At 39.7% G+C, this 26,902-nt stretch overlaps 1 protein-coding gene and 1 long non-coding RNA gene across 2 annotated transcripts in view; one reads left to right on the top strand and one right to left on the bottom strand.

Annotated features, from left to right (window-relative positions):
- The window catches only part of LOC121393858, a 15,137-nt gene extending 7,131 nt beyond the window's left edge, over positions 1-8,006 (top strand). Inside the window, exon 2 of the long non-coding RNA XR_005961417.1 lies at positions 7,689-8,006. This is a non-coding gene — a long non-coding RNA (uncharacterized LOC121393858). The remainder of the gene's footprint in view (positions 1-7,688) is intronic.
- MGC107969.L (MGC107969 protein L homeolog) lies at positions 7,401-21,551 on the bottom strand. The gene is made up of 9 exons (XM_018264092.2): positions 21,238-21,551; positions 19,614-19,776; positions 16,922-17,071; positions 16,435-16,595; positions 12,831-13,004; positions 11,942-12,083; positions 10,234-10,418; positions 7,965-8,106; positions 7,401-7,866 (listed from the first exon to the last, which is right to left on the bottom strand). The coding sequence occupies exons 1-9, from the start codon at positions 21,409-21,411 to the stop codon at positions 7,685-7,687; spliced, it is 1,473 nt and encodes a 490-aa protein (XP_018119581.1). The 5' UTR covers positions 21,412-21,551; the 3' UTR covers positions 7,401-7,684.
- Between the last annotated feature and the right edge of the window lie 5,351 nt (positions 21,552-26,902).

The following is a 26,902-nucleotide window of genomic DNA, read 5'->3' on the forward strand; positions in this document are numbered from 1 at the left end:
TAAACCCAATCGGCTGGTTTTGCCTTCAATAAAGATTAGTTAGATCTTAGTTGGGATCAAGTACTTCAGGTATTGGATCCGTTATCCGGAAACCCGTTATCCAGAAAGTTCCAAATTACGGAAAGGCCGTCTCCCATAGACCACATTATAAAGAAATAATCCAAATTTTAATCAATGATTTCCTTTTTCTCTGTAGTAATAAAACAGTAGCTTGTACTTGATCCCAAATAAGATATAATTAATCCCCAACTGGAAGCAGAACCAGCCTATTGGGTTTATTTAATGTTCACATGCTTTTCTAGTAGGTATGAAGATCCAAATTACGGAAAGACCCGTTATCCGGAAAACCCCAGGTCCCAAGCATTCTGGATAACAGGTTCCATACCTGTACACTTGGATTATTGGATAAATAATGGATATTGGATAAAACAAAGTTTATGGGAGATGGCTTTCCTGTAATTCGGAGCTTTCTGGATAACGAGTTTCCACAGAATGGATCCCATACCTGTAGTTCATTGTGCCAGCTTCCAAACTGATTTTGCTTTCAACATAGTTTGTGGATTATCATAACCCCTGCTAATTGTAATGCTATGGTTTCATGTTCTAGTGAGTAGTGTGTACAATGCCCCAGGCTCAGATTTGTGTTGTTGAATGCAAGTTTTGGGAGGGAGCATTGGGGTAGGGAGGTGTAAAACCTGTATGACCAGATATTGCTTTACATTTCTACACCTTCCTATAGACCAGTTACTACAGCACACCAAAGAGCCTGTACATGTCAACTGATCTGACTGGCTATAATTATTCTTAATGTAAAGACTTAGGTGTCCTTTGTATATAAAGCATATTTCTTTTTCATTAAAAGAACCCCATTTGAGGCACCATGGGGCATGTGAACACCAAAAAAATATTTTTTAAAAAAAGGAAAGGTCCAGGGAAATTTACAAAATGTCAGGCACAAGAACCAGGAGGTGACCATGGGCAATAGAAAGGGGGTATGAAGAACTGGAAGAAAAAATTGGAAAATAATAAAATAAACTTAGGTTCCAGAGGGAACCCTGGGTGCATTTATCATTTAAGAGTAATCAAAGTTGAAGCAGGAACAAAAGTCTTTCCTTGAGGTTGAAGCGTCACTCTCCATATAAAAATTTTGCTGTTTTGCACTATAATTAGTGATGGGCGAATTTATTCGCCAGGCACGAATTCACGGCGAATTTGCGCGATTCGCCGCCAGTGAATAAATTCGAGAAACGCCCGGGAAAATTTGCGGCAAAAAAACGAGACGCCGGCGCCGTTTCGCGAATTTTTTGCAGTTTTTTCGGCGAAGCAAAACGGTGCAAATTCGCCCATCACTAATTATAATACTTGTGACGTGTGGATTCCTGCTTCAACATTGATTACTCTTAAATGATAAATGCACCCAGGGTTCCCTCTGGAACCTAAGTTTATTTCATTCTTTTCCAATTTTTTCTTCCAGTTCTTCATATATATATATTGATATGTGTGCAAGCTTCTGAAAAAAACCACTTCCCTGGGGATAAGAATGTACAGTGGGAAGATAACATCTAAAATCTTTTAACCCAAAACCTAAGGCTTCATTTAACCCAGGGGTCCCCAACCTTTTTTACCCGTTGAGCCACATTCAAATGTAAAAGGAGTTGGGGAGCAACACAAGCATGAAAAAAGTCAATTTGGGTGCCAAATAAGTGCTATGATTGGCTATTTGGTAGCCCCAATGTGGACTGGCACTTTATTTAGTTTTTATACTGGCACTATACTTAGTTTTTATGCAATTAAAACTTGTTTTCAAGCCTGGAATCCAAAAAGAAGCCCCTGCTTTGAGGCCACTGGGAGCAACATCCAAAGGGTTGGAGAGCAACATGTTACTCACGAGCTACTGGTTGGGGATCGCTGATTTAACCTCTCAGCTGCATCTCGCTGTTATGATTCTGCCTCACACCTAAAACTTGTTAGTAATCCAGTAAAAATGTTAAAGAAAAATCTTTCATGAAGCACAGAATAAAGGACTCCCCTTTCAGGTAAAAACGATTTCAATTTGTTTTTAAAAAAATTAGATCATCCACCCACTCCAGAATCTGAAGTCTCAAGCCTTAGCAAGTGATTTTAAGATTAGAAGAATAATGATTTATTCATTTAGAAAGCTAGTGTGGAAACAGTTGGTACATACAGACTGTATAAAATAGGGAGTAAATAGAAATACAGAAAAAATAACGAACTTCTCTCTGTTCAGGTTCAGGTAACCAGATCTCCAAAAAAAGGACTGGCATATAATTAGAAAAGACCAAGATATTGGTTAGGAGACATCTTAATTTATAAGGAACCCCAATCTTTTATTTTTTTAAGTTGTAATAGATCCGTTTCACAAGTAGCTTTTTTTCTGATAGTCATGCATATATTTGCCAGTGCATTTGTGAATTCCTCAACCTAACATTATTTTGTCTAGCCGCAACCAACACAATAATGCTGTGAGTCATTGACAGATTTTATCTGATTACATTGGTTGATTTCAGAATGCGTCAACACATAATAAACAATTAAATTAAATGAATTCTTAATATCTCAAAAACAATAAGAAAAAGCAATAACTTATTTAGGTCAGGATTCAGTGGCACAGTAATACAGGTATGGGACCTATTATCCAGAATGCTCGGGACCTGGGGGTTTCAGGATAATGGATCTTTTCGTAACTTGGATCTTTATACCTTAAGTCTACTAAAAAATGATGTAAACATTAAATAACCCCAAAAGCTGTTTTTTCCTCCAATAAGGATTAATTATATCTTTTTTGGGATCAAGTACAAGCTACTGTTTTATTATTACAGAGAAAAAGGAAATCATTTTTAAAAAAATTGTATTATTTCATTATAATCGAGTCTACGGGAAATTGCTATTCTGTAATTCAGAGCTTTCTGGACAACGGGTTTCCGGATAACCGATTAGTAAGAGGTATAAAGGGGCTGTTCACATTTAATTTAACTTTAAGTAGGATGTATAGAATGACATTCTAATACAATTTGTATTTGGCTTTAATTTCTTGTTATTTGTGTTTTTTATAGTTATTTAGCAGCTCTCCAGTTTATAATTTTGGGAATCTGTTGGCTAGGGTCCAAATGACCCTAACAACCACGTATAGATTTGAACAAAAAGTTGGAATATGAATAGGAGAGGCCTGCACAGAAAGATAGCAATAACAATACATTTGTAGCTTTAGGGTAGGGACACACTGGGCGATTTGGGGAGATTTAGTCGCCTGGCGACTAATCGCAGCGACTTTTCTCCCCGAATGCCTCCCCTCACTCTGCGCCTGGATAAAATGAAAAGTCGCCGGCGCTAATCACACACGGCGATTCGTTTTCCGAAATCGCCCGAAGTTGCCTCACGAGGAAACTTCGGGCGACTTCGGAAAACGAATCGCCGCGTGTGAGTAGCGCAGGCGATTTTTCATTTTAGCCAGGCGCAGAGCGAGGGGAGGCATTCGGGGAAGATTGGTCGTGGAAAGTCGCGGCGATTAGTCGCCAGGCGACTAAATCTCCCCAAATCGCCCAGTGTGTCCCTACCCTTATGGAGCATTTGTTTTTTTAGATGGGGTCAGTGATCCTCATTTGAAAACTGAAAAGAGTCAGAAGAAGAAGGCGGCAAATAATTCAAAAACTAGAAAATAGAGAAAATGAAGGCCAGTTGAAAAGTTGCTTAGAATTAGCCATTCTAGAACATCCTAAAAGTTCATTTAAAGGTGAACCACCCCTTTAATAACAGATGCCATTAATGAACAGCAGGGCTGAGTGAAGAGTGCAAGAACAGGTACTAGGGGGAGCACTAAGGCATCCACCCTCCCATCCCTTAACTTCATCAGATCATGGGCAGGGTGCAAAGGAGCTCTATACTCACCACACACAATATTTTTAATTCAACACAATGTACTGAGGGCAGCATGGATACGTTGTCAGTAATCCCAGTAATGCCCTTTTTTGCACTATGCCTTCATTGTCCCCTAAATGTCCCCTTCCTTCTTTTAGGGGCCGATTCACTAAATTCGAGTGAAGGATTCGAAGTAAAAAAACTTCGAATTTCGAAGTATTTTTTGGGCTACTTCGACCATCGAATGGGCTACTTCGACCTTCGACTACAACTACGAATCGAAGAATTCGAACTAAAAATCGTTCGACTATTCGACCATTCGATAGTCGAAGTACTGTCTCTTTAAAAAAAACTTCATCCCCCTACTTTGGCATCTAAAAGCTACCGAAGTCAATGTTAGCCTATGGGGAAGGTCCCCATAGGCTTTCCTAAGTTTTTTTGATCGAAGGATATTCCTTCGATCGTTTAATTAAAATCCTTCGAATCGTTCGATTCGAAGGATTTAATCGTTCGATCGAAGGAATAATCCTTCGATTGTACGATCGCAGTATTTGTGCTAAATCCTTCGACTTCGATATTCGAAGTCGAAGGATTTTAATTCCTAGTCGAATATCGAGGGTTAACCCTCGATATTCGACCCTTAGTGAATCAGCCCCTTAGTGTTTGCACTGACATCTGGATTTTGTCCCATTCACACTGGGCACTAGTGATGGGCGAATTTGTGCAATTCGCCGCCAGCGAATAAATTTGCGAAACACCCGCGAATAAATTCGCGAGACGCCCGCGAAAATTCGCGGCAAAAATTCGCCGGAATCAAAAATTTTTATCCAAAAAATGGACGCCGGCGTCAAAAAAAAGGCGCCGTTTCGCGATTCTTTTCGCCGAAGCGAAACGGCGCAAATTCGCCCATCACTACTGGGCACATGACACTATTGCCCAACAGAGAACAACAGAATAAACATGATGTCCTATTTAATCAATACACCACTATCATTTACCTACATGATCCAGCCTGGGCTGCTCAGTTGCACCCAAAAACGGGTCAGGCTTTTTTTGTCAATAAACAAATAAAGAACTGTATATAATTTAGGGAAAGGAATGCAGCTTATTTTCTATTTTTGGCCAGTTTTGGAGCTCAGAGTTGGATTGGCGACCACCTTTCTTTCCTGGTTCCTTTCCCAATATACACAAGAGCTGTGCAAGGGGTGAGCCCTTTAGCTGTGCAAGAAATCAGCTGCAAGAGATCAACAATCATAGGTGGATAATAATGACATTTTAAGGAGGCAAAGCCATCGCAACAAAAGACCAACTGCCATATACAGTATATATATATACAGTCATAAACACTTCTGTGTAAAGTGTAAAAATGTAACCTTTCCTAGTGCTAATCCCTGAATTAATTAAATGTAATTGCTAACTATATGTGTAGAGCACAGGCCAAAGTCTATGGAAATTCTGTCTGGAACATGTCTTAATAAGTTTGCCAGTTGTCTAAACTTGTTGAAGACTTTCTTGTATGGGTTCTTGTTTTCTGTTTATAGTTTCAGTTGCAGTGGATTCACTTGTCTTGTAAGTGAATTGGTCTTTGCCTTGTTTATTTTAACATAAATTATTCATAACATTGACATTTCAGATGATCATCAACTCCCAAACTGTAGCGCGCGTGTGTGTGTGTGTGTGTGTGTGTGTGTATGTATGGTGTCCCTTATGCTTGGAATTTCTAGACAAATCTACAGTATCTGTCTGTACACAATGCTGTTCTGTGAAGGCCATGGATGCCTCCAGCATGGGAACATAAACAGAAGTGGAACACGTTTAGTAATTTATTTGAAAAACAAACAATTTTTATAATAAATTTACAAAATGTAACTTGAAATAAAACTGATAAAAACTCAAATACATGCATATATTGAAAGTATTGCTTGAGAAATGGAAAACCATGCCTTAAGACTGGGGTCCCCAACTTTTGTTACCTGAGCAACATCCAAGAGGTTACATAGTTAAATTGGGTTGAAAAAAGTTCAACCCCTCCAAATGAAAACCCAGCATCCATACACACACCCCTCCTACTTTTAATTAAATTCTATATACCCATATCTATACTAACTATAGAGTTTAGTATCACAATAGCCTTTGATATTACGTCTGTCCAAAAAATCATCCAAGTCCCTCTTATAGTCATTAACTGAATCAGCATCACAACATCACCCGGCAGTGCATTCCCCAACCTCACTGTCCTGACTGTGAAGAACCCCCTACGTTGCTTCAAATGAAACTTCTTTTCTTCTTGTCTAAAGGGGAGGCCTCTGGTACGGTGATCCACTTTATGGGTAAAAAGGTCCCCTGCTATTTGTCTATAATGTCCTCTAATGTACTTGTAAAGTCTAATCATGTCCCCTCACAAGCGCATTTTTTCCAGAGAAAACAACCCCAACCTTGACAGTCTCCCCTCATAATTTAACTCTTCCCTCCCTCTAACCAATTTAGTTGCACTTAGTCTCTGCACTCTCTCCAGCTCATTTATATCCCTCTTAAGGACTAGAGTCCAAAACTGCCCCCATACTCCAGATGAGGCCTCACCAGGGACCTATAAAGAGACATAATTATGTTTTCATCCCTTGAGTTAATGCCCTTTTTTATACAAGAAAGAACTTTATTTGCTTTAGTAGCCACAGAATGAGACTGCCCAGAATTAGACAACTTGTTATCTACAAAGACCCCAAGATCCTTCTCATTTAAGGAAACTCCCAACACATTGCCATTTAGTGTATAACTTGCATTTATATTATTTTTGCCAAAGTGCATAACCTGCATTTATCAACATTGAACCTCATTTTCCAGTTTGCTGCCCAGTTTTCCAGTTTAGACAGATCACTTTGCAAAGTGGCAGCATCCTGCATGGAACCTATAGTTCTGCACAATTTAGTATCATCTGCAAAAATAGAAACAGTACTTTCAATGGCCACCTCCAGGTCATTAATAAACAAGTTGAAAAGCAAGGGACCTAGTACAGAGCCCTGCGGTACTCCACTGACAACACTGGTCCAATTAGAAAATGTTCCATTTACCACCACTCTTTGTAGTCTATATTTTAGCCAGTTCTCTATCCAGGTACAAATACTATGTTCCAGGCCAACATTCCTTCATTTAACCAGTAACCTTCAAGGTTAAAGTTCTTGGCAGGCAACTGAATCGAAATGTGGGACTGGAGTAACGGAACGAGCGAAGCGTAGTTAAAAAAAGGCTGTGGTCCAAACCAACCAGTCAGTGCAGTCAGGATCAGGCAAAGGTCAGTTCAGGCAAGGACAGGCAAAAGTCAAGAAACAGAGAATAGAAGCACACTAGACCTCTACACTAGACCTAAGTTAAGCAGTGAACAAATGGATGAGGCATCTTTAATTATTCTGATTTTGCTCCAAGAGCAATGATAGAAGCAGGTGCCAATCAAAATTACGCGCCAAAACCAACAGGACATGTGCTCTAAATCATAGGGAACCGACTGCGGGCAACCCCGAGAGGAGAGTGGTGGGTGTCCCTGCTGCCCCTCTACACCACCAGCTACTGTTACACACTGGTTGGGAACCTCTGCCTTAAGGCAACTAAAAATATTTTTAACATGTAAAATATAACGGTTTATCCATCACCATGAACTTATGTAGCTTATTTAGATAATTACTTTGTTTTTAGTGTAAAGTCACCATTTATTCTACATCCTTACAATGAGAATAATTATTTATAATCATTATTTTCTAAAAGATCGGAAGTTAAATTGCTCCAGCTTTTAACATATTGAATGTTGATCTTTCCTTCAGGCCCGTGGAATGGCGCAGACCATGCATTCCAGCGGCACGTTTGTGAATCCCACTTCTGAAGATAAATCAATGTTGGTGACGCCGGGCGGGAGCCGGAAGGAAAATCTCTGTAGAAGACTTGTGAAAAATATGAAAAGCTCCATTCTTGCCAATGTCTCTCCTGCGCAACCTCTGCGACCTGTTCAACCAATGAAAAGGCAGTATAGCTTGAATGCTACATTGGCAGGACATTCAAAGGCCGATAATTATACATTGCTATATGAATATTTACAATACCTGCTGAAAATGGCATAAAGGCTTCTTTCTTTAGAAAATTCCCTTCTGAATCAAGGAAATGATTTGGGTTGAACTGTTCGGGTGTCTCAAACTGAGTCTTATCTTTCAGAACAGAAGACAGCAAAGGGATTATATAGGTCCCCTAAAAAATAGTTTTGGAAACAGGTGATTTAATTCTTGTAAAATGTATTTTTGTAGTAATCAGAGGAACATATTTCCTGGAACTCAAATAACTCTCTCTCTACCTCTATTCTGCCAAACATGATGGAACTCCTCCCTTGCTTAATTAACCCTCGATATTCGACTAGGAACTAAAATCGTTCGACTTCGAATATCGAAGTCGAACGATTTAGCGCTAATCCTACGATCGAACGATCGAAGGATTATTCGTTCGATCGAACGATTAAATCCTTCGAATCGAACGATTCAAAGGATTTTAATACAACGATCGAAGGAATATCCTTCGATCAAAAAAGCACAGGCAAGCCTATGAGGACCTTCCCCATAGGCTAACATTGAGTTCGGTAGCTTTTAGCTGCCGAACTAGGGGGTCGAAGTTTTTCTTAAAGAGACAGTACTTCGATTATCGAATGGTCGAATAGTCGAACGATTTTCAGTTCGAATCGTTCGATTCGAAGTCGAAGTAGTAGTCGAAGGTCGAACTAGCCCATTCGATGGTCGAAGTAGCCCAAAAAACACTTCGAAATTCGTAGTTTTTTTAATTCGAATCCTTCACTCGAGCTTTGTAAATGTGCCCCTAACTGTGAGCTACAGGGAAGGTTTTCCATTCCTAGAATGCACCATGAGACAAAATAGATCAGAAAATTTATGTTCATTCAGGATGAAGAAGACAGTACAGGTTATCACCTGGGAAAAATAGGAGGGTCTGCGAGTGAGCACTATGTTCAGGAATTAGGAAGCTGGGAATGTAATCGTACAGCTGTTAGAGCTCAGAGTAAAAATATTAATAATGTTCTGTAATAAATAGAATTTTAGTGTTAGCCTTTGCCTTCCCCTCCTATAACAAAAATAATAGATTTAGGACTAGGTGTGAGACAGAAATGGCCACATTGGCAGAGATGTATCACCATTAGGGATGGGCACATCTGACCCGTTTTGCCAAGTGCATTAAAGACTAGGGGTGACAATATTATATTTGAGATGTGACCATTTTTTTCACCCATTAAAGTCTACGGGCATCATTTTTTTTCTTTTTTTGCAGTGAAACTTGGCAAAAATGTTGCTCATTAGTAATTACCACGCAAATGAAGTACCATGAGCATGCACAACTGTATCTGTCACGGTCGGCACCCTACACCAGAACAGAAGCCAAGCACCCTGGTCTCGGCTCGACTTCACCAGTTAAGTGACCGCCTTTGGCCTCAGGAGGAGCCCTCGGCGTACTCAGATGCCACCTGGACTTAATGAGAGGTGCAAGGCGTAAGTTCTGGCAGGCAATGGGGCACGACTGTTTACAAGGATACTGGAAGATAGGAAGCCACCAGGAAACCGGCAGGCCGGGCTAGCACAAGCAGGTAGAATAATCAGACAGGCCAAAATCAGGATAGAGATACCGTAGAATGGTCAATGGACAGGCAGAGGTCAGGATTGGAGATGTCAGAATAGTCACAGACTGGCAGGATCAAGATTGGAGAGTTCGGAGTTAACAGACAGGCAAAGGTCAGGATTAGAGAGATCAGTGTAGTAAATCAGGCAGGCAAGGGTCAAACACAGTAGATCAACCAGGAATCTCAAGGAATAAGCACCCAGGAACAAGCTAATATGAACCTAACAACGGGCAACTTGCTGAAACCTAAATTCCCCTTAAATACATTTGAATTTGGCACCATTGCGCGCTGCCGTCACACGCCAGCGTCACTTGCGCCTTTAAGAAACGATTGTGCGTGGCGCGCGCCTTAGGAGAAACCGGCACCAGGAAGGAGCTGCGCTGCGGGCATCCACGCCGAAGGAGCGGCGGTGGACCCTGCTGTCCACTAGACCACCAGGGTAAGTCCTGACAGTATCATTCTTATTTCGCCATTTATTCTTTCTGTCCCCATTTCTAAAATAAAAATGGTACAACTTCAGTCCATTGAGAGAAGTTTTCAAATGTTACAGATGGGCTTATACTGCATGTGGGCTTCTATTTACATGCTCTTCTGGATATAAGACAGGAACAAAAACCCTCTTTATAAATGTATTCATCCCCTTGAAAAAATACTGTAGGGGAATCTTTCCCCTTGGGTTGTACATTTCACTTTAAACTTACTTTTGGAATAAAATATCCTTTGAAGTGCACATCGCTGGTTGTTTCATGTGGAACATTGAGTGGAACTATATCAGCAAATCTTTGAATTTCATGAATAACAGCATTCGTGAAGGGCATTAGGGTGCGGTGGCTGTAGTTAGGGTGCACTGATCCGATTACTCTTGATATCTCATTGTGGACCTTTTCTTTATAAGGGATACAAGACTTTAATTGGAGTTCTGAGTACATTGTCCTATACACAACGTTATTTCGGACTTTCCCCATCACTAACATTACATAGTACAACTCTACTTTACACTCATATTTTGACGTTCACTTTTGCTTTTTATCTTCCCTTCTGTGAATCCCAGTCGGGTCCTGCTTATGTGTTTCCATTAACTGTCACTTTAAAGTCTCCTGTACTTTTTTTCTACCACCCACTTCTCTTTCCACCTTGTTAATTGTACTCTCCTGTGCCAATGCAATATTCTCAGATATAACATCTATACGACTAACTATAATGCCCTAAAATGGGCAAATTTATCCAAAATTCAAAATCTCAAATTTGATTATCTTTACCAATGTTTATTCTTAAAGGACATGGCACAAATACAAATAATCAAATACATAAAATTATGAAAACCCATTATCAAGAAACTTATGAATTATGGGAAGGCAATCTCCCATAGACTATTTTCTTCAAATAAATAAAAATTTTGAAAATGATTTCCTTTTTCTCTGTACAGGTATCGGATCCCTTATCTGGAATCCCATTCCCAATTTTATCCAAATAATTAGTGATGGGCGAATTTATTCACCAGGCGCGAATTCACAGTGAATTCCCGCGATTCGTCGCCGGCGCATTTTCGCCAGCGAAAAACTGACGCCGGCAGCAAAAACGAGTCGCCAGGGCCATTTCGCAAATTTTTCAGCGTTTTGCGAATTTCTTGGCAAATTCACGAATTATTCGACAAAGCGAAACGCCACTGATTCGCTCATCACTACAAATAATCCATTTTTTTAAAAAAAAAGATCAATCTTTTCTCTGTAGTAACAAAACAGTAACTTGTACTTGATCCCAACTAATATATAATTAATCCTTATTGGGAGCGAAACCAGCCTATTGGGTTTACATGATTTTCTAGAAGACTTAAGGAAAGATCCATTATCTGGAAAGCCCCAGGTCCTGAGCATTCTGGATAACAGGTCTCATACCTATAAAACAGTACCTTTTTCTTAAGATATAATTAATCCGTATTGGAGACAAAACAATCCCATTGGGTTTGATTAATGTTTAAATTATGTTTTAGTAGACTAAAGGTATGGAGATCCAAATACCCTTCTCCAGAAAACCCCAGGTCCCAAACATTCTGGATAACAGGTCTCATACCTGTAAAACATTTTTGTTATGTGAGAACGTGACACTAGGGATGCAGTCTGACGATGCCAAATAGGCTTTCCATCTGGATATGACCAGTATATAATATATATATATATATATATATATTTTTATATATATATATATATATATATATATATATATATATATATATATATATATATATATATATATATATATATATATATATATATATATATATATATATATATATATATATATATATATATATATATATATATATATATACTCAGTTCATTGGATAAGATAGGAAACAAACTGGTATATAGGATCATTATAACCAAAACAAAGATAACGCTTTTAAATTACCCTGAATATCTGGATATTTTATCATCAAAAGCAGAGCCCATCGGAGGGTAGTAGATGTTGTTTCCATTCCTGCTGTAAACAAATTCCTTACAAGTCTGATCAAATTTTCATTATGAAAGTATGAATGTGAATGTTCTGCTTCCTGTAGAAATGAAATAAATATATAGAAATAGAACAACTAACTGTTTTTAAGTTGTCTTTAAAATTCAAAGTACTGTAGGAGTTCATGACAAATCCAGAAATGACAGATATTTACTAGTCTTAGCCAGAGTCTAAGGCAGACACCCGCTTGGGAAAGGGAAGAATGCAGGAACTAGGCTTAAATACATAAAAGGATGCAGTGTCGGACTGGGATACCAGGGGCCCACCAGAAAACCTTAGGCTGAGGGCCCACTTTCCAAACTACTATACCTCCTCTCCTCACTCAACCTCTTTATTCTCTTAGTCTCTTTACTCTACATACTATACTCTATTCTTCCATTAGTAAGCCTCTTTGTTCTCATAAAGAAATAGGAAATGACCATGAAATAAGACAAATGGTCAGAAGCAAGAGGCCCACTAACAACTGGGCCCACCGGGAGTTTTCCTGGTATCCCGGTGGGCCAGTCCGACACTGAAAGGATGGCAAAACATGCAATGGGTGCCTAGAGATGACACCAAGGAGTCAAGGAACCCTGCAAATAGTCAAAACATTCATCAATGATGTCGAAATGTCAGCAAAAGTGTAGGCAGGGGCAGTGCCTAAAGCAGAATGTACCCAGAGACCAGAGCAAGAGATTGCACTCATCTCCAATTATGTTTCCTTCCTAGGACAACATTCTACTTAACAGCGTGGCTTCTATAATTTCGTTTATGTAGAATCGTTTTTTTCAAGCAGCACGTTATTCACCTCTTTTTGTTGTATGAGAAACACATCAATCAAACTCCTCTGATCATTTACATCTAAGTTTTTTAGATGTTCCACAAATGTGCTCCTAATAAAGCCATACATTTCTTCTATATTCTTCACAATGGTTTTGTGGTATCCAGGTAGAAATCCAAAGACAGGGAACATATTGTAAATCTAAATACAGACGGGAAACAAAATCAACATTCATTTTTATTAAAAGAAATACATGTTCTCTGTTTCTGCTGCAGGAACAAGTAGGTCATCAATAAGACCAATGGGATTCATCAAATATACTTGCCTCATCCAGTTAATGGCACGCCATAACCATTGGTAAAGAGTAATACCCCAGGCTATGTTAAGGTTGTATGTTTATTATGCCACTAAGATGATCATTGCATTTATTTATTTATTCATTGACAATGGGACTCCTCAACTGACCCTTCGTCTTCAGCCATCCCATTGAACCCCTTAGTTACACACAGTAATGAAACACAAGGAGCCAGAAATGGTGAAAATGGCCACAGCATTTATTAACATTTTATCAAATAAATTATTACCTTGCCAGCCTCACCCCAAGGCAATATTCAAAGCCAGAATTCCATAAGGGGTCGCTACTATGCTCTGCTGCTCCTCAGTTGAGATCAGCACTACTGTATATCATTATATCCACCACTGAGTATTAGGCTGCCTCTACCTACAGAGAGGATGTCCCCAAACTCTGCTACGAGCAGGAGCTGCATCTCCCACCATGATCTCCCTGCTGTCGGTCTGGAATCTGCAGTGTGTCGATGATAGGAAATCCAAGCAGGCTGTCACCCAGCACAAGCAGTAGTAGCGTCTGTATCAATCAACCCACTGTGCAGTCACAGGAGAGAACCTCCTTTCGCCCTCTTCTAAATTTACCTGTGCAGTACTCTGGCAAGGTCCTACCTTTGCTGTGACAAATAAAAACTTAAATACATTATCATATATCCACTGTTTTGATCCAGAGGAAGGCAAAAAACCCAGCCTGAAGCCACTGCCAATTATGCCCCAAGAGGGAAAAAAATCCTTCCTGACCCCAATGGCGATCGGAAACATTCCCTGGATCAAGCACTTCACATTCATTTAACATGAATAATAATAACATGCAAACAAACAAACACTCTCATGTTTATACTGTATAAACTACAATATAACAGTACATGCAGTAATACCTCCACATTTGCTTATTAATAGATAATATGGGAACATAAATAGAAACTCCTGACATTTCATCAAATATGCCAAAAAAGTGGTTGGGGGGTGGGTGGGATGTTTCTGCCTGCTCAGAAGATAAGGAAGTGAACAGCTTCTTCCCCGACATCACATCCCTCACATCCTTCTCCACCCCAGCCCAGCTTTCCCCTGCCTTAACTCATTCCTTCTCCCCCACTCACAGCTACATCTGATTCTGGCAATCTTTAAATATAAACCAGTGTAATCTGGCTGCTTGTCATTCGAATCCCTTGTCATGCAGCCCCTGCATTTATAGCTCCAGGGCTTTCCTTTATAAATTATATCCTTATAAACGGTGAGTTCTGATGTCATCAGTTATAAACGGTGAGTTCTGATGTCATCAGTTATAAACGGTGAGTTCTGATGTCATCAGTTATAAACGGTGAGTTCTGATGTCATCAGTTATAAACGGTGAGTTCTGATGTCATTTCTGTCACATGACTCACTGAAACTTGTGTATTATAATAAATAAAGTACCCCCAGTTGCAAAATATGAGAATATTAGAAGCTACCTCCGAGTTCCATGACCTGTATAAAAACTCTTGGCCTTCAGCCTCGTACTTTTATATGGGCATGAAACTCCTCAGTAAAGTAAAATAGCCTTATAATACACAAAAGCCATGAATATCCTGTAAATGATATCCTTATAAACGGTGAGTTCTGATGTCATCAGTTAAAAACGGTGAGTTCTGATGTCATTTCTGTCACATGACTCACTAAAACGTGTGTATTATAATAAATAAAGTACCCCCAGTTGCAAAATATGAGGATATTAGAAGTTACCTCGGAGTTCCATGACCTGTATAAAAGCACTCGGCCTCGTGTTTTTATATGGTCATGAAACTCCTCGGTAACTTATAATATCCTTATATTTTACAAGAGGGGGTACTTTATTCACTATATACAGTATTTTACAAGAGGGGGTACTTTATTCACTATATAATACACAAGAGCCACAAATGTCCTGTAAAGTATATATAAACGCTGCTTAGTGATGTCATGGGTTATAATCGGAGCTTAGTGATGTCATTTTTCACATGACTTACTGAAACTATAATAAAGTACCCCCTATTGCAAAATATGAGGATATTAGAAGTCACCTCAGAGTTTCATGACCTGTGTATGGTCATGGAACTCCTCGATAACTTATAATATCCTTAAATTTTGCAATAGGGGGTACTTTATTCACTATATATAATTTATAAACATGTGTTTAAAATTAGCTGTGTTGATAAGCAACATGAAGAAGTTTCCAGAGGGTTTAAAGAAATTGATAGTAAGGAGAACACCTGCTGTAGTCTTTACTTTAATATAAAAAGGGAACTTCAACATATTGGCTTCTTTATCTCTAGATTTGAGATTATTACCTGACTTCCTAATGTTTCTTAAAAATAGAGCCAACCAATCATGTCTCAATCCTACCCTCATAAGCCCTTCATGATTTTCAGGCCTGAGCAGTGTCGGACTGGGATGCCAGGGGCCCACCAGAAAACTTTAGATGGTGGGCCCACTTTACAAATTATTATTCCTATTCTCCTCAGTCAACCTCTTTATTCTCCTAGCCTTTTATATCTACTTACTATACTTTATTATTCCATTACTAAGCCTCTTTTTACCATAAAGAAACAAGAAATGACCATGAAATAGGCCAAATGGTTAGAAGCAAGAGGGCCCACTGACACCTGGGCCCACCGGGAGTTTTCCTGGTATCCCGGTGGGCCAGTCCAACACTGGGCCTGAGCATTGTTTTAGCTTGAGGACTGAGATTTGTCCCTGGCCCTTTCTTTCTCTTTTCCGTGCCCTGGTTGATTTTATCTGATTCTGCCTTGGTGTTGTTTCCATTCCTGCTTCTCCACCTGCTCAATCCTGTCCTGTTCAGATCTTTATCTCCATGTCTAGCTCCTTATTGGTCTTGGTCTGCTCCTTGCCTCCTATTCATGTATTGGGGATTTACAGCTAAATCCCTTACACCTGGAGGCAGTTAGGCATGTGAATGGATAAGAAGAAGGATTTCAGATAATAAACATTGATGAACTATGAGTGGAGGTATTTATTGAATGAGCAGTGATATAAGACATTGAAGTATTACTAAGGGATTTGCATGGCAGACCCAATACCTTGAGTTTTTATAGGGAATCAAATTTAAGCCATTTTCCCCAGTATCTGTTCATGCACTTCTATATTTACTGATAGAGTAACAAATATATTTCCCCCTAGATAACATACATACATTCTAAGTACACCTTAGATTCCTTTTTTCTCATGAGTGCTACCAAAGTAAGAGTCACAAGTTTTCATCTAAAGCACATTGACTACTCTACCAATTCATAAAGAAAAATTGTCTTACCGTAACCATGGGAGTTCCTAGAAGTCTAACATATTCAGTGCTCAAATGAATAAGTCTGAGCAATTCTGGGTCTTCATAATCCATGCGATGTCCCAGTAATATTGTCACAATGATGTTGGCCACTGATGCAGTTAATATGATGGAGTTATCAAATGGCTTCCCTGGAAACAAGGAGAACAACATACAAGGAATATCTTGAAATTAAAATCTTAAAATAAATTAATATTTGAATTATTCTACATATGACCTTTGATTGAATCAATTGCAATTCTGTTATGTATAAATTGTTGCCTTAAGCATATGGAGACAATGTGAGTCTTCTAAGGTTTCATATGAGCTACTGTATAAGTCATACTGATGCCAAAGGATGGTCTATAAAATAGGCAAACTAAGAAAAGAATTGTTTGATTGATTGCTATTAAACAACTGCCTTCTGCTAGGAGTCCTTTTCATATAATCTATATACAAATTTAAATTCATACAACACCTTTAAAAGATGCAAAATGTTGAATCAGGTAACTGCATTCCTCAACGATTCTCTCTTCTGTGGTGCTTTTGCCCATCCCAAAATCTTTCAGAGTTGCGATTGTAAATCTCCTCATTGTTTTCCAGTTTTCACCATTTGAAAAGGTGATGCCTAAAAGTGAATTTCAGTTTTCAAAGACAAAATAATCATTTAAGGATACAATCTTAAATGAGAAATGTTCAATAAAAACAATAGAGAACATGGAAGAGCAAGGCGGTTTGTCTTAAGTCAACCATTTGGTTAAAGTTCTTCCGGGAGAATCAATATAATCAAGATGGACATTCCTCTTAGTTTTTTATACTTATTTCAGACTTTACTGATGACTATTCCCAATCTATATTTCAGAATATACATTCTGCAATATTAGACTTTGTCTAGGGCAAGAAGCCAGCACAGCAGAAATATTTATATTTGATACAACACAAGGAAAAAGGTGGCTTAGGATTGCCAGACTTGTATAACTATCATGTAGCAGCAGTTCTACAAAGGATGTTCGATATTTTCTTTTCGTCAGATTTTTAAAATATGGATGAAGATAGAACAGCATCATCGGTAATATGTTTAGGCTCTTCTTTTTCCTGCCTTGCTCTTGGCTTGTCCACCAGTGACCTGGTGTTTTCATTCTGTCTGCATTGCCTCTACTCAATGGGGCAGATTTATCAAGGGTTGAATTAAAAAATACTCATTTGAAATTCAAATTTTTCCATTTTTTATGGTCAAAACTTGACTAGGAAGTTATTCAAATTCAATTTGAGTTTTAAAAAAAATTCAAATTCAATTTTAAAGATTTAACATACTCTGACCCTAAGGGCTAATCCACACGGGGAGATAGCGACGCGTTTGCGGTCGCGGCGACAAAGCGCCGCGACAGTCGCCGCGACCGGCGCAGGCGACAGTTTTGTATGGGCGCCTATGTTAAAACGCCTGTGCTAACCACACGAGGCGATGCGCTTTTCAACAGTCACCTGAAAAAGCCTGGCGAGGCATTATATATTGACAATTTAATACCCACCCCACAGCCCTTTTGAATAAATTTGGATTAGTGTTAATCTATTTAATTATGTGGATTTTGAGATTTTTGATGGCAGACTCTCTACAATTGATTTGAGAAATACTCATATATACTTATTAAAAGAGCTTTTAAGATTGACATTTTCTACTTGGGTACAGATCCATATTTACATTATTTACAAACTATCAGGTCAATGAGTTCACACATAGTGCGATATGGGTTTAGGGATCTATTTTTAACTACCAGTATGTTGTATATATATTTTTTAAAAAAAGCACTAATTAAGGTTGTTACCTTTGAATGTTGGTTTTATTATTGAAAATTAAAAATTAAAAATTAAAAACTAAAAATCAATTATTTTAACAGTTATACTATGTGTAACCAGCAGGGGTCACCATGCCCTTAGGTATAAAAAGTGTCTATGGTGGTTGTGATGTATGCCTATGATTAAGGGATTGTATCCCGAAACGCGTAGGGCCTGTTGATCCCTATTTTTAGCTTGTAATAAAGTACCTTTTCCTCTTCAAGTGGAGTGCCGTCCATTTCCTTTGGCATAGTGTGTATATATATATCAAAACAGGGGGGTTGTGGGAGCACTCTAAAGGCTTTAAAGTATATATATATATATAAGTATAATAAATGCTATTGCATATGTACCCAAAACAGGGGTTATTTTGTTACAAAGTTATGATCATAAAATTGATAAGCCACCATACCACGTCAAGGTAAACCCCGAATGGCGGTCCCTAACTTGTTTTATATTTAATGTGCATTTTAGCATTACCTGTAATCAATGTCCGTTGAACGCTGTTTTTTCACTGAGGGCTAAATCCTCCCCAGCCAGCAATCAGGCTTTTAAAGGAGAGATATTCCCAAAACAAACGCCCAATTTTAAAAGCATAGGATCACCACTAGTTTAAAGGGGGGGTATGGGGTGCTACAACCACTGAAGCTATGCCACAGCTTCTGGCTAAATATACAATATCAAAACAGGGGGGTTGTGGGAGCACTCTAAAGGCTTTAAAGTATATATATAAGTATAATAAATGCTATTGCATATGTACCCAAAACAGGGGTTATTTTGTTACAAAGTTATGATCATAAAATTGATATGCCACCATACCACGTCAAGGTAAACCCCGAATTTTATGATCATAACTTTGTAACAAAATAACCCCTATTTGGGTACATATGCAATAGCATTTATTATACTTATATATATATATATATACTTTAAAGCCTTTAGAGTGCGTTTGGCACCCTTGCCTGCCCTTGTGGGAAGTCCTGGCAGCACCCGACTGGCTAAGGGCCGAGTCTAAATCCAAAGGTGACTGCTAAAGGCAGACAGGGATCCAGTCACTCCCCTGGGGTTTAGGTTTGCCATACGTGACACTTCTCCTTGCTCCAACCTTTAAACATTGCTGTTCTTTTCCCTATCCTGATCTTGGTCTCCTTAATCTCCTGAATATGTTGTTCTCAGCCTTTCTGTCCAGTCTTCTCGCTTTGCTAGCGTTCTGCCTGCTTTACCAAGCCTAATAATCTTTGATTGAATGGTATTTTTAATACAAAATGAATATGTGTGCTGCTTACAAGAACCAAACATAACAATACACAATTTATAGTGATGGAAAAAAAACTTACCCAGTCCCTTTTCTAAATTCTTAGTAACTGGCATATAGGCTCTCCCCCCAAACTCCTCAGCATAGTTAACAAGAGCATCTTTTACCATTTCATATCCAACCAAAATCACCATTTTCTTCCTGCCAATCTGGACACTGAACACCGGGCCATATTTTTTAGACAGCTTTAAAAGAAAATCAGATCAAATGTTAAGTGACTTGTTACATTGTGAACCAGCACCATAGCATTTAGAACAATGGGCCCCTGAGGAGGCCTGAATGGGTGAAACGCGCATTGGGCCAACTACTCTAGGACTCACGGACTTCCTCTCATTGTCTAGCCCGATCAACAAATATTGCTATAGGAACACATTGTTCTGGGGATACACTTCTTGGTATATTCTTAATGTGTATCTTCAGTACAGGAGTTTCTTCTTCTCCTATCCTTTATCAGTCATGGCATAAACGAGGCCAAAGCTTTTATTAACAGACAATAAGATAAGAAATAAATACATATATTAACAGTAAGCTAAAGTGCAACATCTTAACCCAATAACATGACACAATATTATATATTATACTCCCACAGGAATGCTTGCCAACAAAAACTACCAAGGTGGCCGCTTGCCATGTCAACTAGCTTTTGCAACAGAATCAGGAGGCCAAGTAAGAGCATGCAAACTGTAATGCACCACCTGGGATTGACACTCGTGGACCAAACACGGGGGGCTTTCTAATACAGTCTAGGCTGATTTTCTTAAAGGAGCCCAATTTTCTTTCATAAAGGGCTCATATGCTTATCATGTATAATTATAGTTAAGAGGTGAATGTACACACTCAAATTATATAACTTTCCATGACCAGAACCATTGGAATTCTGAACCTCATGCTCTAAGATAGAGTCCGAATGTCCTTCAAGAGGTTCTCCTGGTGCAACCGGGACATAATGAGCTCCAGCCTACTGACTATTGAATAAGACACAAAGGCTTAAGGGAATTCTTTACTTTATACCTGGCACTGACAAGACGTACATGATCACTTTGCATTGTGCACATTCTGACCTGATGTTTTGTTCCCCAAAATGTGGGCACAGTTGAGAGACATGTAAATATATACATAACCAAATATAACCACATTTGCAAGGCAACCTTAAGTCTTAAGTGAGTCTGGAGTCATTGTTAGGGAACCAATGATGTGGGAAGTCATGGGCAACTAGAGTTATTTATAAATCCCACTAGTGATGAGCGAATTTATTCGGCAGGTGCAAATTTCTGTGTTTCGCCTCCGGCGAATAAATTTGCGAAATTGTGAATCGGATGCCCATTGACTTTAATGCGTGTCAAATGTTGCATTTGCTGGCGTCAATTTTTACCACCGCAAATTGACGCCGGCAGCAGAATTCATGTTTCACAAATTTTTCTCCTGTTTTGAGGTGAAGTGAAACAAGACAAATTCGCCCATCACCAACTCCCACCATTGCAAAGACAAAATCACTGAACCATATAGTACAGCTGGGGGAGTCCAACATCTTTGTACACACCCCCATACTGGTCAGTATAAACTCTCAGGGGAGTCTATTCCTTAGCTTTATGGCTCTAATTGTAAAACTCTTCTCCAGCTGAAAATTAAGTTGTTTGCTTACTTACCTCTATGTAAGTCCGTTGAGGCTTTTTCAAGTCTATGCTGAATACGTTTCCAACCAGGGGCCAGCATTTGGGCCCAGGGGGAAAATTATTCATCCGATTTCTTAAAATGTTTAAAATATATATAACTGTTAACACCAGGACAGAAGATGTTGCCAAGGAAAATATAAAATCCATGTTTGCGGATATTCGGAATCTAAAGAGCTCAGGCTGCTTCTCCGTAGTGTCCCACTGGTGAAATGTTTTATCAGAGGATTATTTTTGTTGCTGTAATCTTTAATCTATTTTGTTGCTGTAATCTTTAATCTATTGGGCAATACTACAAAGAACCCATGACAAATTGGAGTCCAGATCTTGTTACTAATATAGCAGGCTTGTACTTGTTGGGACGCCTCTGTGATTTGGTTTTAATACAAGTATATATATATATACGCACGCACGAACGCCGCACACACACACACACACACACGTCAAGGAGATCCGCACACCAGTTTTTCTTTTTATTGTATATTTATTCCACTGTGCATTCCAACATTTCGATCCACACTGGGATCTTTATCAAGTGTGGATTGAAACGTTGGAATGCACAGTGGAATAAATATACAATAAAAAGAGAAACTGGTGTGCGGATCTCCTTGACAAGTATGTGTACATTTTAGATCAAGCACCCAGCACATATGTTCTGGATTTGAGTGCGGATACACACCTAAACTATATATATTGTGACATGCCACTGGCTGGCACATGCACTTTTTGGGGGAATTAGCGTTTGGTAGGCAGGTAGCGTAGAATTTGGAGCTTAGAGACAGGGACACTAAGGTTTAGGACAAAACACAGCTTTATTAAGCACTGGGCATTCCCAACAAAAAGGCAAAAACTCTCACCCTCTTGCACTTTGAAGTATTTGGGCTTCACACTCAGCCCTGCTGGATTACCCTCCTGGGACCCAGACTCATTAGCCTCTGCCAGTCCTTTTCTCTTTCTTTCCCCACAAAGGATTTAGGCTCCAAACTCTGGAACTCTCTTGCTGGCATCAAAGCTCCTTCTGCCCAGCTCTGTCTCTCACAGCCCCTCACTTCCCTGGAGAGCCCTGAGTTGTGCTCACACAGCCCTTTTACATTGCCAGGTAGATCCTCTCTCAGCTTCCACTTAATTACCTGGCTGAGAGGGAATATTAACCCTACCTGAGCCCAGTATCTCTCTGCACCACCTATCTTGCAGTTTAAATGTACTTTTTTCCATCTACTTTCCTGCAAGTCAGTGGTGTTTTCCAAACACTTTGTCACATATCCTCCCCCTCTGTTTCGACCCACAGGGTGGAACATTTTTATCACATAAGAACCCCTTCTCTTTAAAGGCAATGTTTCACTCTCTGTTCCTTTAATTAAAGGGCTAGGGACCTGCTTGTCCATAGTGCATCCCTTGAAAAGGGATCTTGGGGCCTTTCTTTAGCCTGCAAGAGATTTAACACATGTGTTCCTATGGAGGAAGTCACACACCATTCAGTCTCCTGCTCCTGATCAATTAGGGCAAGATCAGGCACACAAGCTTCAGTGTCTTTGTTCACACCATGAACACTTTGCATTTTACATTCATGGGTTGTAGGGTGCTTTTTACCAGAGATTTGTGTCACACACTCTGACACACAATCAGACACACAGTCTGTAGGCAACCTACACTTGACCTCCTCTGTATCGGGTCTTATCTCACATGCCTCTTCAATAGGCTCAACTGGTGCTGAATCTGTCACTTTCACTCTCACAGTGGGGACAGGCACACTCAACCCATCCTTTTGCTCTTCACTGCCATACCACTTTTTTGTTACACTTTGGGAATCCAACCACACGCCAGGCATTTCCCAATTGTTTGGTTTTTCGAGTACCTTCAGGACTGCAGTATTTCAGTTTTCAAAGGAATCTTCCTTTGAACTAGGGGTTTATGGTCACACACAGCTACTCATGCTGACACTTCGCCTTTAAACTCATTATCACATTCAGAAGCTTTGTTGCTAGCAAAACCCTTGCTTGCAGTTTTACTGGCAGTTTGTGCCTTTAAGTCACACTCAGGCACACTTTGCTTCTCAGCACAGTTTACTAGGGAATTTTCCACTTCACATACCTTTCCTTCTCCAGAACACTGTGTTTCAACTCTGACACAGACGGGCTCACTGGAGAACAGTTCTATGGTTGACACCTGCACACACACAGATTCAGGCGGCAGTTCCACAACATCATTTGCACATTGGCTATGTTCACACACAGCTTGGCAGTCAAAGAGTTCAGGTCTCTCATCTGACTTCTCACTTAAAGGGCACCTATCACAGCCAAAATCAAACATATATTAACAATCTGACCAGTACAACATAAACATGTTTAATCAAACTACAGGTTTTAAAAAATCCCTTACTTTGTCAAATAGGTTCTTTCCCTGAGGGAGGCCATACTGTGACTATAACAGAGACTGTAATATGCAAATTTCAGGAGCATGCTCAGATTGTAACACTGCTTTGAGTATTCTACCCAGAATGCCTTGTTTTAGTAAACTCCTCCACTAGAAGTATCAGGAGATTTCCCTATCTTGTCCCCTGCTGGTGATGTTATTATGCAAATGAAGGGCACACAGTAACTTCCAGCAGGTGGCAGCACTACTGAACAGCAGCTAACACACAGGTTTGGCTGATTTGAAAATAGCTTAGAAGGGTCGATAAGCAACAAGAAATTTCAACTGAGCATGTGCGAGATTTCAGAGCTACAGTTATCTGGGAAGATATAGGTAGGAGGAGCCAGTGAAATCCAAGATGGCTGCCTCAGCTAGAACTGCAGGGGAGATAGGGGAGATCTTGCAGAAGGAATAGTGAGCTGATCATTTACATTATACAAACAATTCTAACTATTTTAAAAATCGGATTTTTTGAACTTTCACATAGTGTATTTACTTAGGAAATGATTTTAGTTATGATTGGTGCCCTTTAACACACTTTCAGGCGTCTCATTCCCACAGTTCTGATTGTACACTTCAAGCATCCTTTGTATTGCAAGATATGGAGCACAATTGTCTGTAACATGCTCTATACTAGAACCATGGTTGCACCTTTCCCCTTCAATAAGCTCAGTCATTTTAACTATACCACCTGACTGAGATAGCTCATTAATATGCTCCTCCCCTTTAACACCTTCAAGAGATAAGTTACTGCAGGGCAACAAAGAGTTACTCTCTCTGGGATTTAACCCTTCGATTACTGAAGAGCCTGAAAATGCGATGTTCAACAGTTTCCCGTGCAGACTCTCACCAGCAGCAGCTGCAAAATCTTTTTTTAATAGAGCTGCACATTCCTTACCAGTCACACAGGCATTGGGTTCAGGTTTAACACATTCTATTCAGTTTAAACTCACTTCATCATTCACACTGGTTTTGTTCTCACTCGCTACACACCACTCAGTGAGCTCCCCTGAATATCTAAGGGACCACTATGAGTTGGCTGGGGGTCTCTACCTGTATAAACTTGATCACACATAGGGTTGCCACCTGGCCGGTATTTTACCGGCCTGGCCGGTAAAAATGATGGTTGATCCCAATGTTATTAATAGGGAAAAAAGAAAAATATATAGGAAGGCCGGTATTTTTTTCCAGAAAAGGTGGCAACCCTAATCACACACCAGCACTTTACTCAAGTACTGGTTACATGTCTCCATTATTTTGGTAAACACATCCGCAGCCTGTATATAGGGGCAAGTTTCAGCAGTATGAGCTGGGACAAAATAACGGGTGCATTTTACAGGTTTAGTTTTACTCACAACCTCAGATTTGTACACCCCCTCAGTCAAGTCATACACGGTGCAGGGCTTCGGCTTCACCTCACCTGTAAAACATTCCCCAAAGGAATTCCCAACATTCAGAGAACTTTTCTCCCTTTGCTTTAAACCCTCATGTAGCAAAGCACCAACACATTTCTCACTTTCTTGCAGAATCGCCTGCTCTGCTTTCAGGTGTTCCCCACTGTGAATTACCTCTTTCACCTTCTCTAGGGGAACATTTACATTGGGGGTCACCCTTTCACTTTTTACTATGGGGGTCACCTCACACCCCCAGTCACACACGTAAGATTCACATCAGGACATTTGTCAGCAAAATTTCACATAACATTCTGCATATCACGGACATTATTCACCACCTGGTTTTATTGTCCAACTTTCAGTGGTTTGTTGTTTCCCCACAACTCCCAGAATAGGGCAAAGTCTGTTCCCAGAACAATTTCCTCCTCCCCCTCACTGGCAACTACAAGTGAATGGACAACTGTCTCCTTGGTGGTTTCAAAACTTAAACATTCAGTCTGTACAAAGTTCTCTTGTATATCAGGGACCTCCTGTCCCACTAGAACAAACAGTAACAGATTATGTAACACCACCGACTCCGTGGATTTAATGTTTAGTGTGACCCACAGTGAAATCCCATTCACTTTTAACTCCACAGACTTTTCAACAGTCCCAGTGCATTCTGGCTGCACACTTAACACTTTAGTTCCCAGGACCTTGCCTTTCCTCCCACAGTCCCAGTCTTTTATCCCTCTAGCCTGCCTTTTACATTGCCAGGTAGATCCTCTCTCAGCTGACACTTAATTACCTGGCTGAGAGGGAATATTAAGGGTAAGGCCACACGTGGAGATGCGGCGATGCGTTTTCTATAGTCGCCCCAACTTTGGGTGACTATTGAAAACGCATCGCCGTGTGTGCATTAGCGCAGACGACTTTGCATTGCAGCCTATGGGGAAAAACGATGAGGCAGTTCGGGGAGATAGTCGCGCAAAAGACGAGGCGATTAGTCGCCAGGCGACAAAATCTCCCCGAATCTCCTTGTGTGGACTAGCCCTAACCCTACCTGAGCCGAGTATCTCTCTGCAACACCTATCTTGCAGTTTAATTGTACTTTCCTGCAAGACAGTGGTGTTTTCCAAACACTCTGTCACTATATATATATATATATATATATATATATATATATATATATATATATTTATATAACGATTATATAACGATGAAAAAAGAGGAGTTTATCCCCATATTTTAGCAGAATGAATTGTTGCTCATATTGGTGCATAAACAAATTGGCATAGGCTGGTGCCATTGCTGTACCCATAGCAGTGCCCAATAGCTGTAAATAATAATAATTTTCTAATCTGAAATATTTAAGTGAAAGAGTCAATTCGAGGAGTCGCAAAATAAAAGGAATTGGGGGACCATTTGAATTGCTAAATTCCTCAAGGGATTTGTTTACTGCCCTCAACCCAAGATCATGGGGGATGATGATTTATGAACTAACAACGTCCATGCTCGCCAGAATACATGGACCCCCTAAAGGCAATATCAAATTCTTAAGACACTCCAGTTCCTTAGGTAAGGTGTACAGCACTGGACATTTGGGATGTAAATGTATCGAAAATGTATCGAAAAGTCTTTCAATTGAGCATTAATAATATCATCATTGAAGGCTTTCAAAATAAGGCTATGCACTTTACTTTTAAAGCGCGAAAGTGGGTCACCGGGTAAACAAATATACACATTTGGTTCCACAAGCAGCTCCACAATGTCAGCTTTATAGTCACAGTAATCCATTAACACAATCCCTCCCCCCTTGTCCGCAGGGCGGATAACAATGCTGTTATCACTCGTGA

The sequence above is a fragment of the Xenopus laevis genome, chromosome 5L, assembly GCF_017654675.1.
Source record: "Xenopus laevis strain J_2021 chromosome 5L, Xenopus_laevis_v10.1, whole genome shotgun sequence".
NCBI lineage: Eukaryota > Metazoa > Chordata > Amphibia > Anura > Pipidae > Xenopus > Xenopus laevis.

What these genes read in the sequence shown, in the direction of transcription:
- MGC107969.L (XM_018264092.2), bottom strand. Translation starts at nt 21,411, where the DNA reads ATGGATTTTATATTTTCCTTGGCAACATCTTCTGTCCTGGTGTTAACA. An exon ending in GAATTTAGAAAAGGGACTGG is followed by an intron (nt 17,072 to 19,613) that starts GTAAGTTTTTTT and finishes ATTCACTTTTAG; the next exon opens with GCATCACCTTTTCAAATGGT. An exon ending in TTCTCATACAACAAAAAGAG is followed by an intron (nt 12,084 to 12,830) that starts GTGAATAACGTG and finishes TCATTTCTACAG; the next exon opens with GAAGCAGAACATTCACATTC.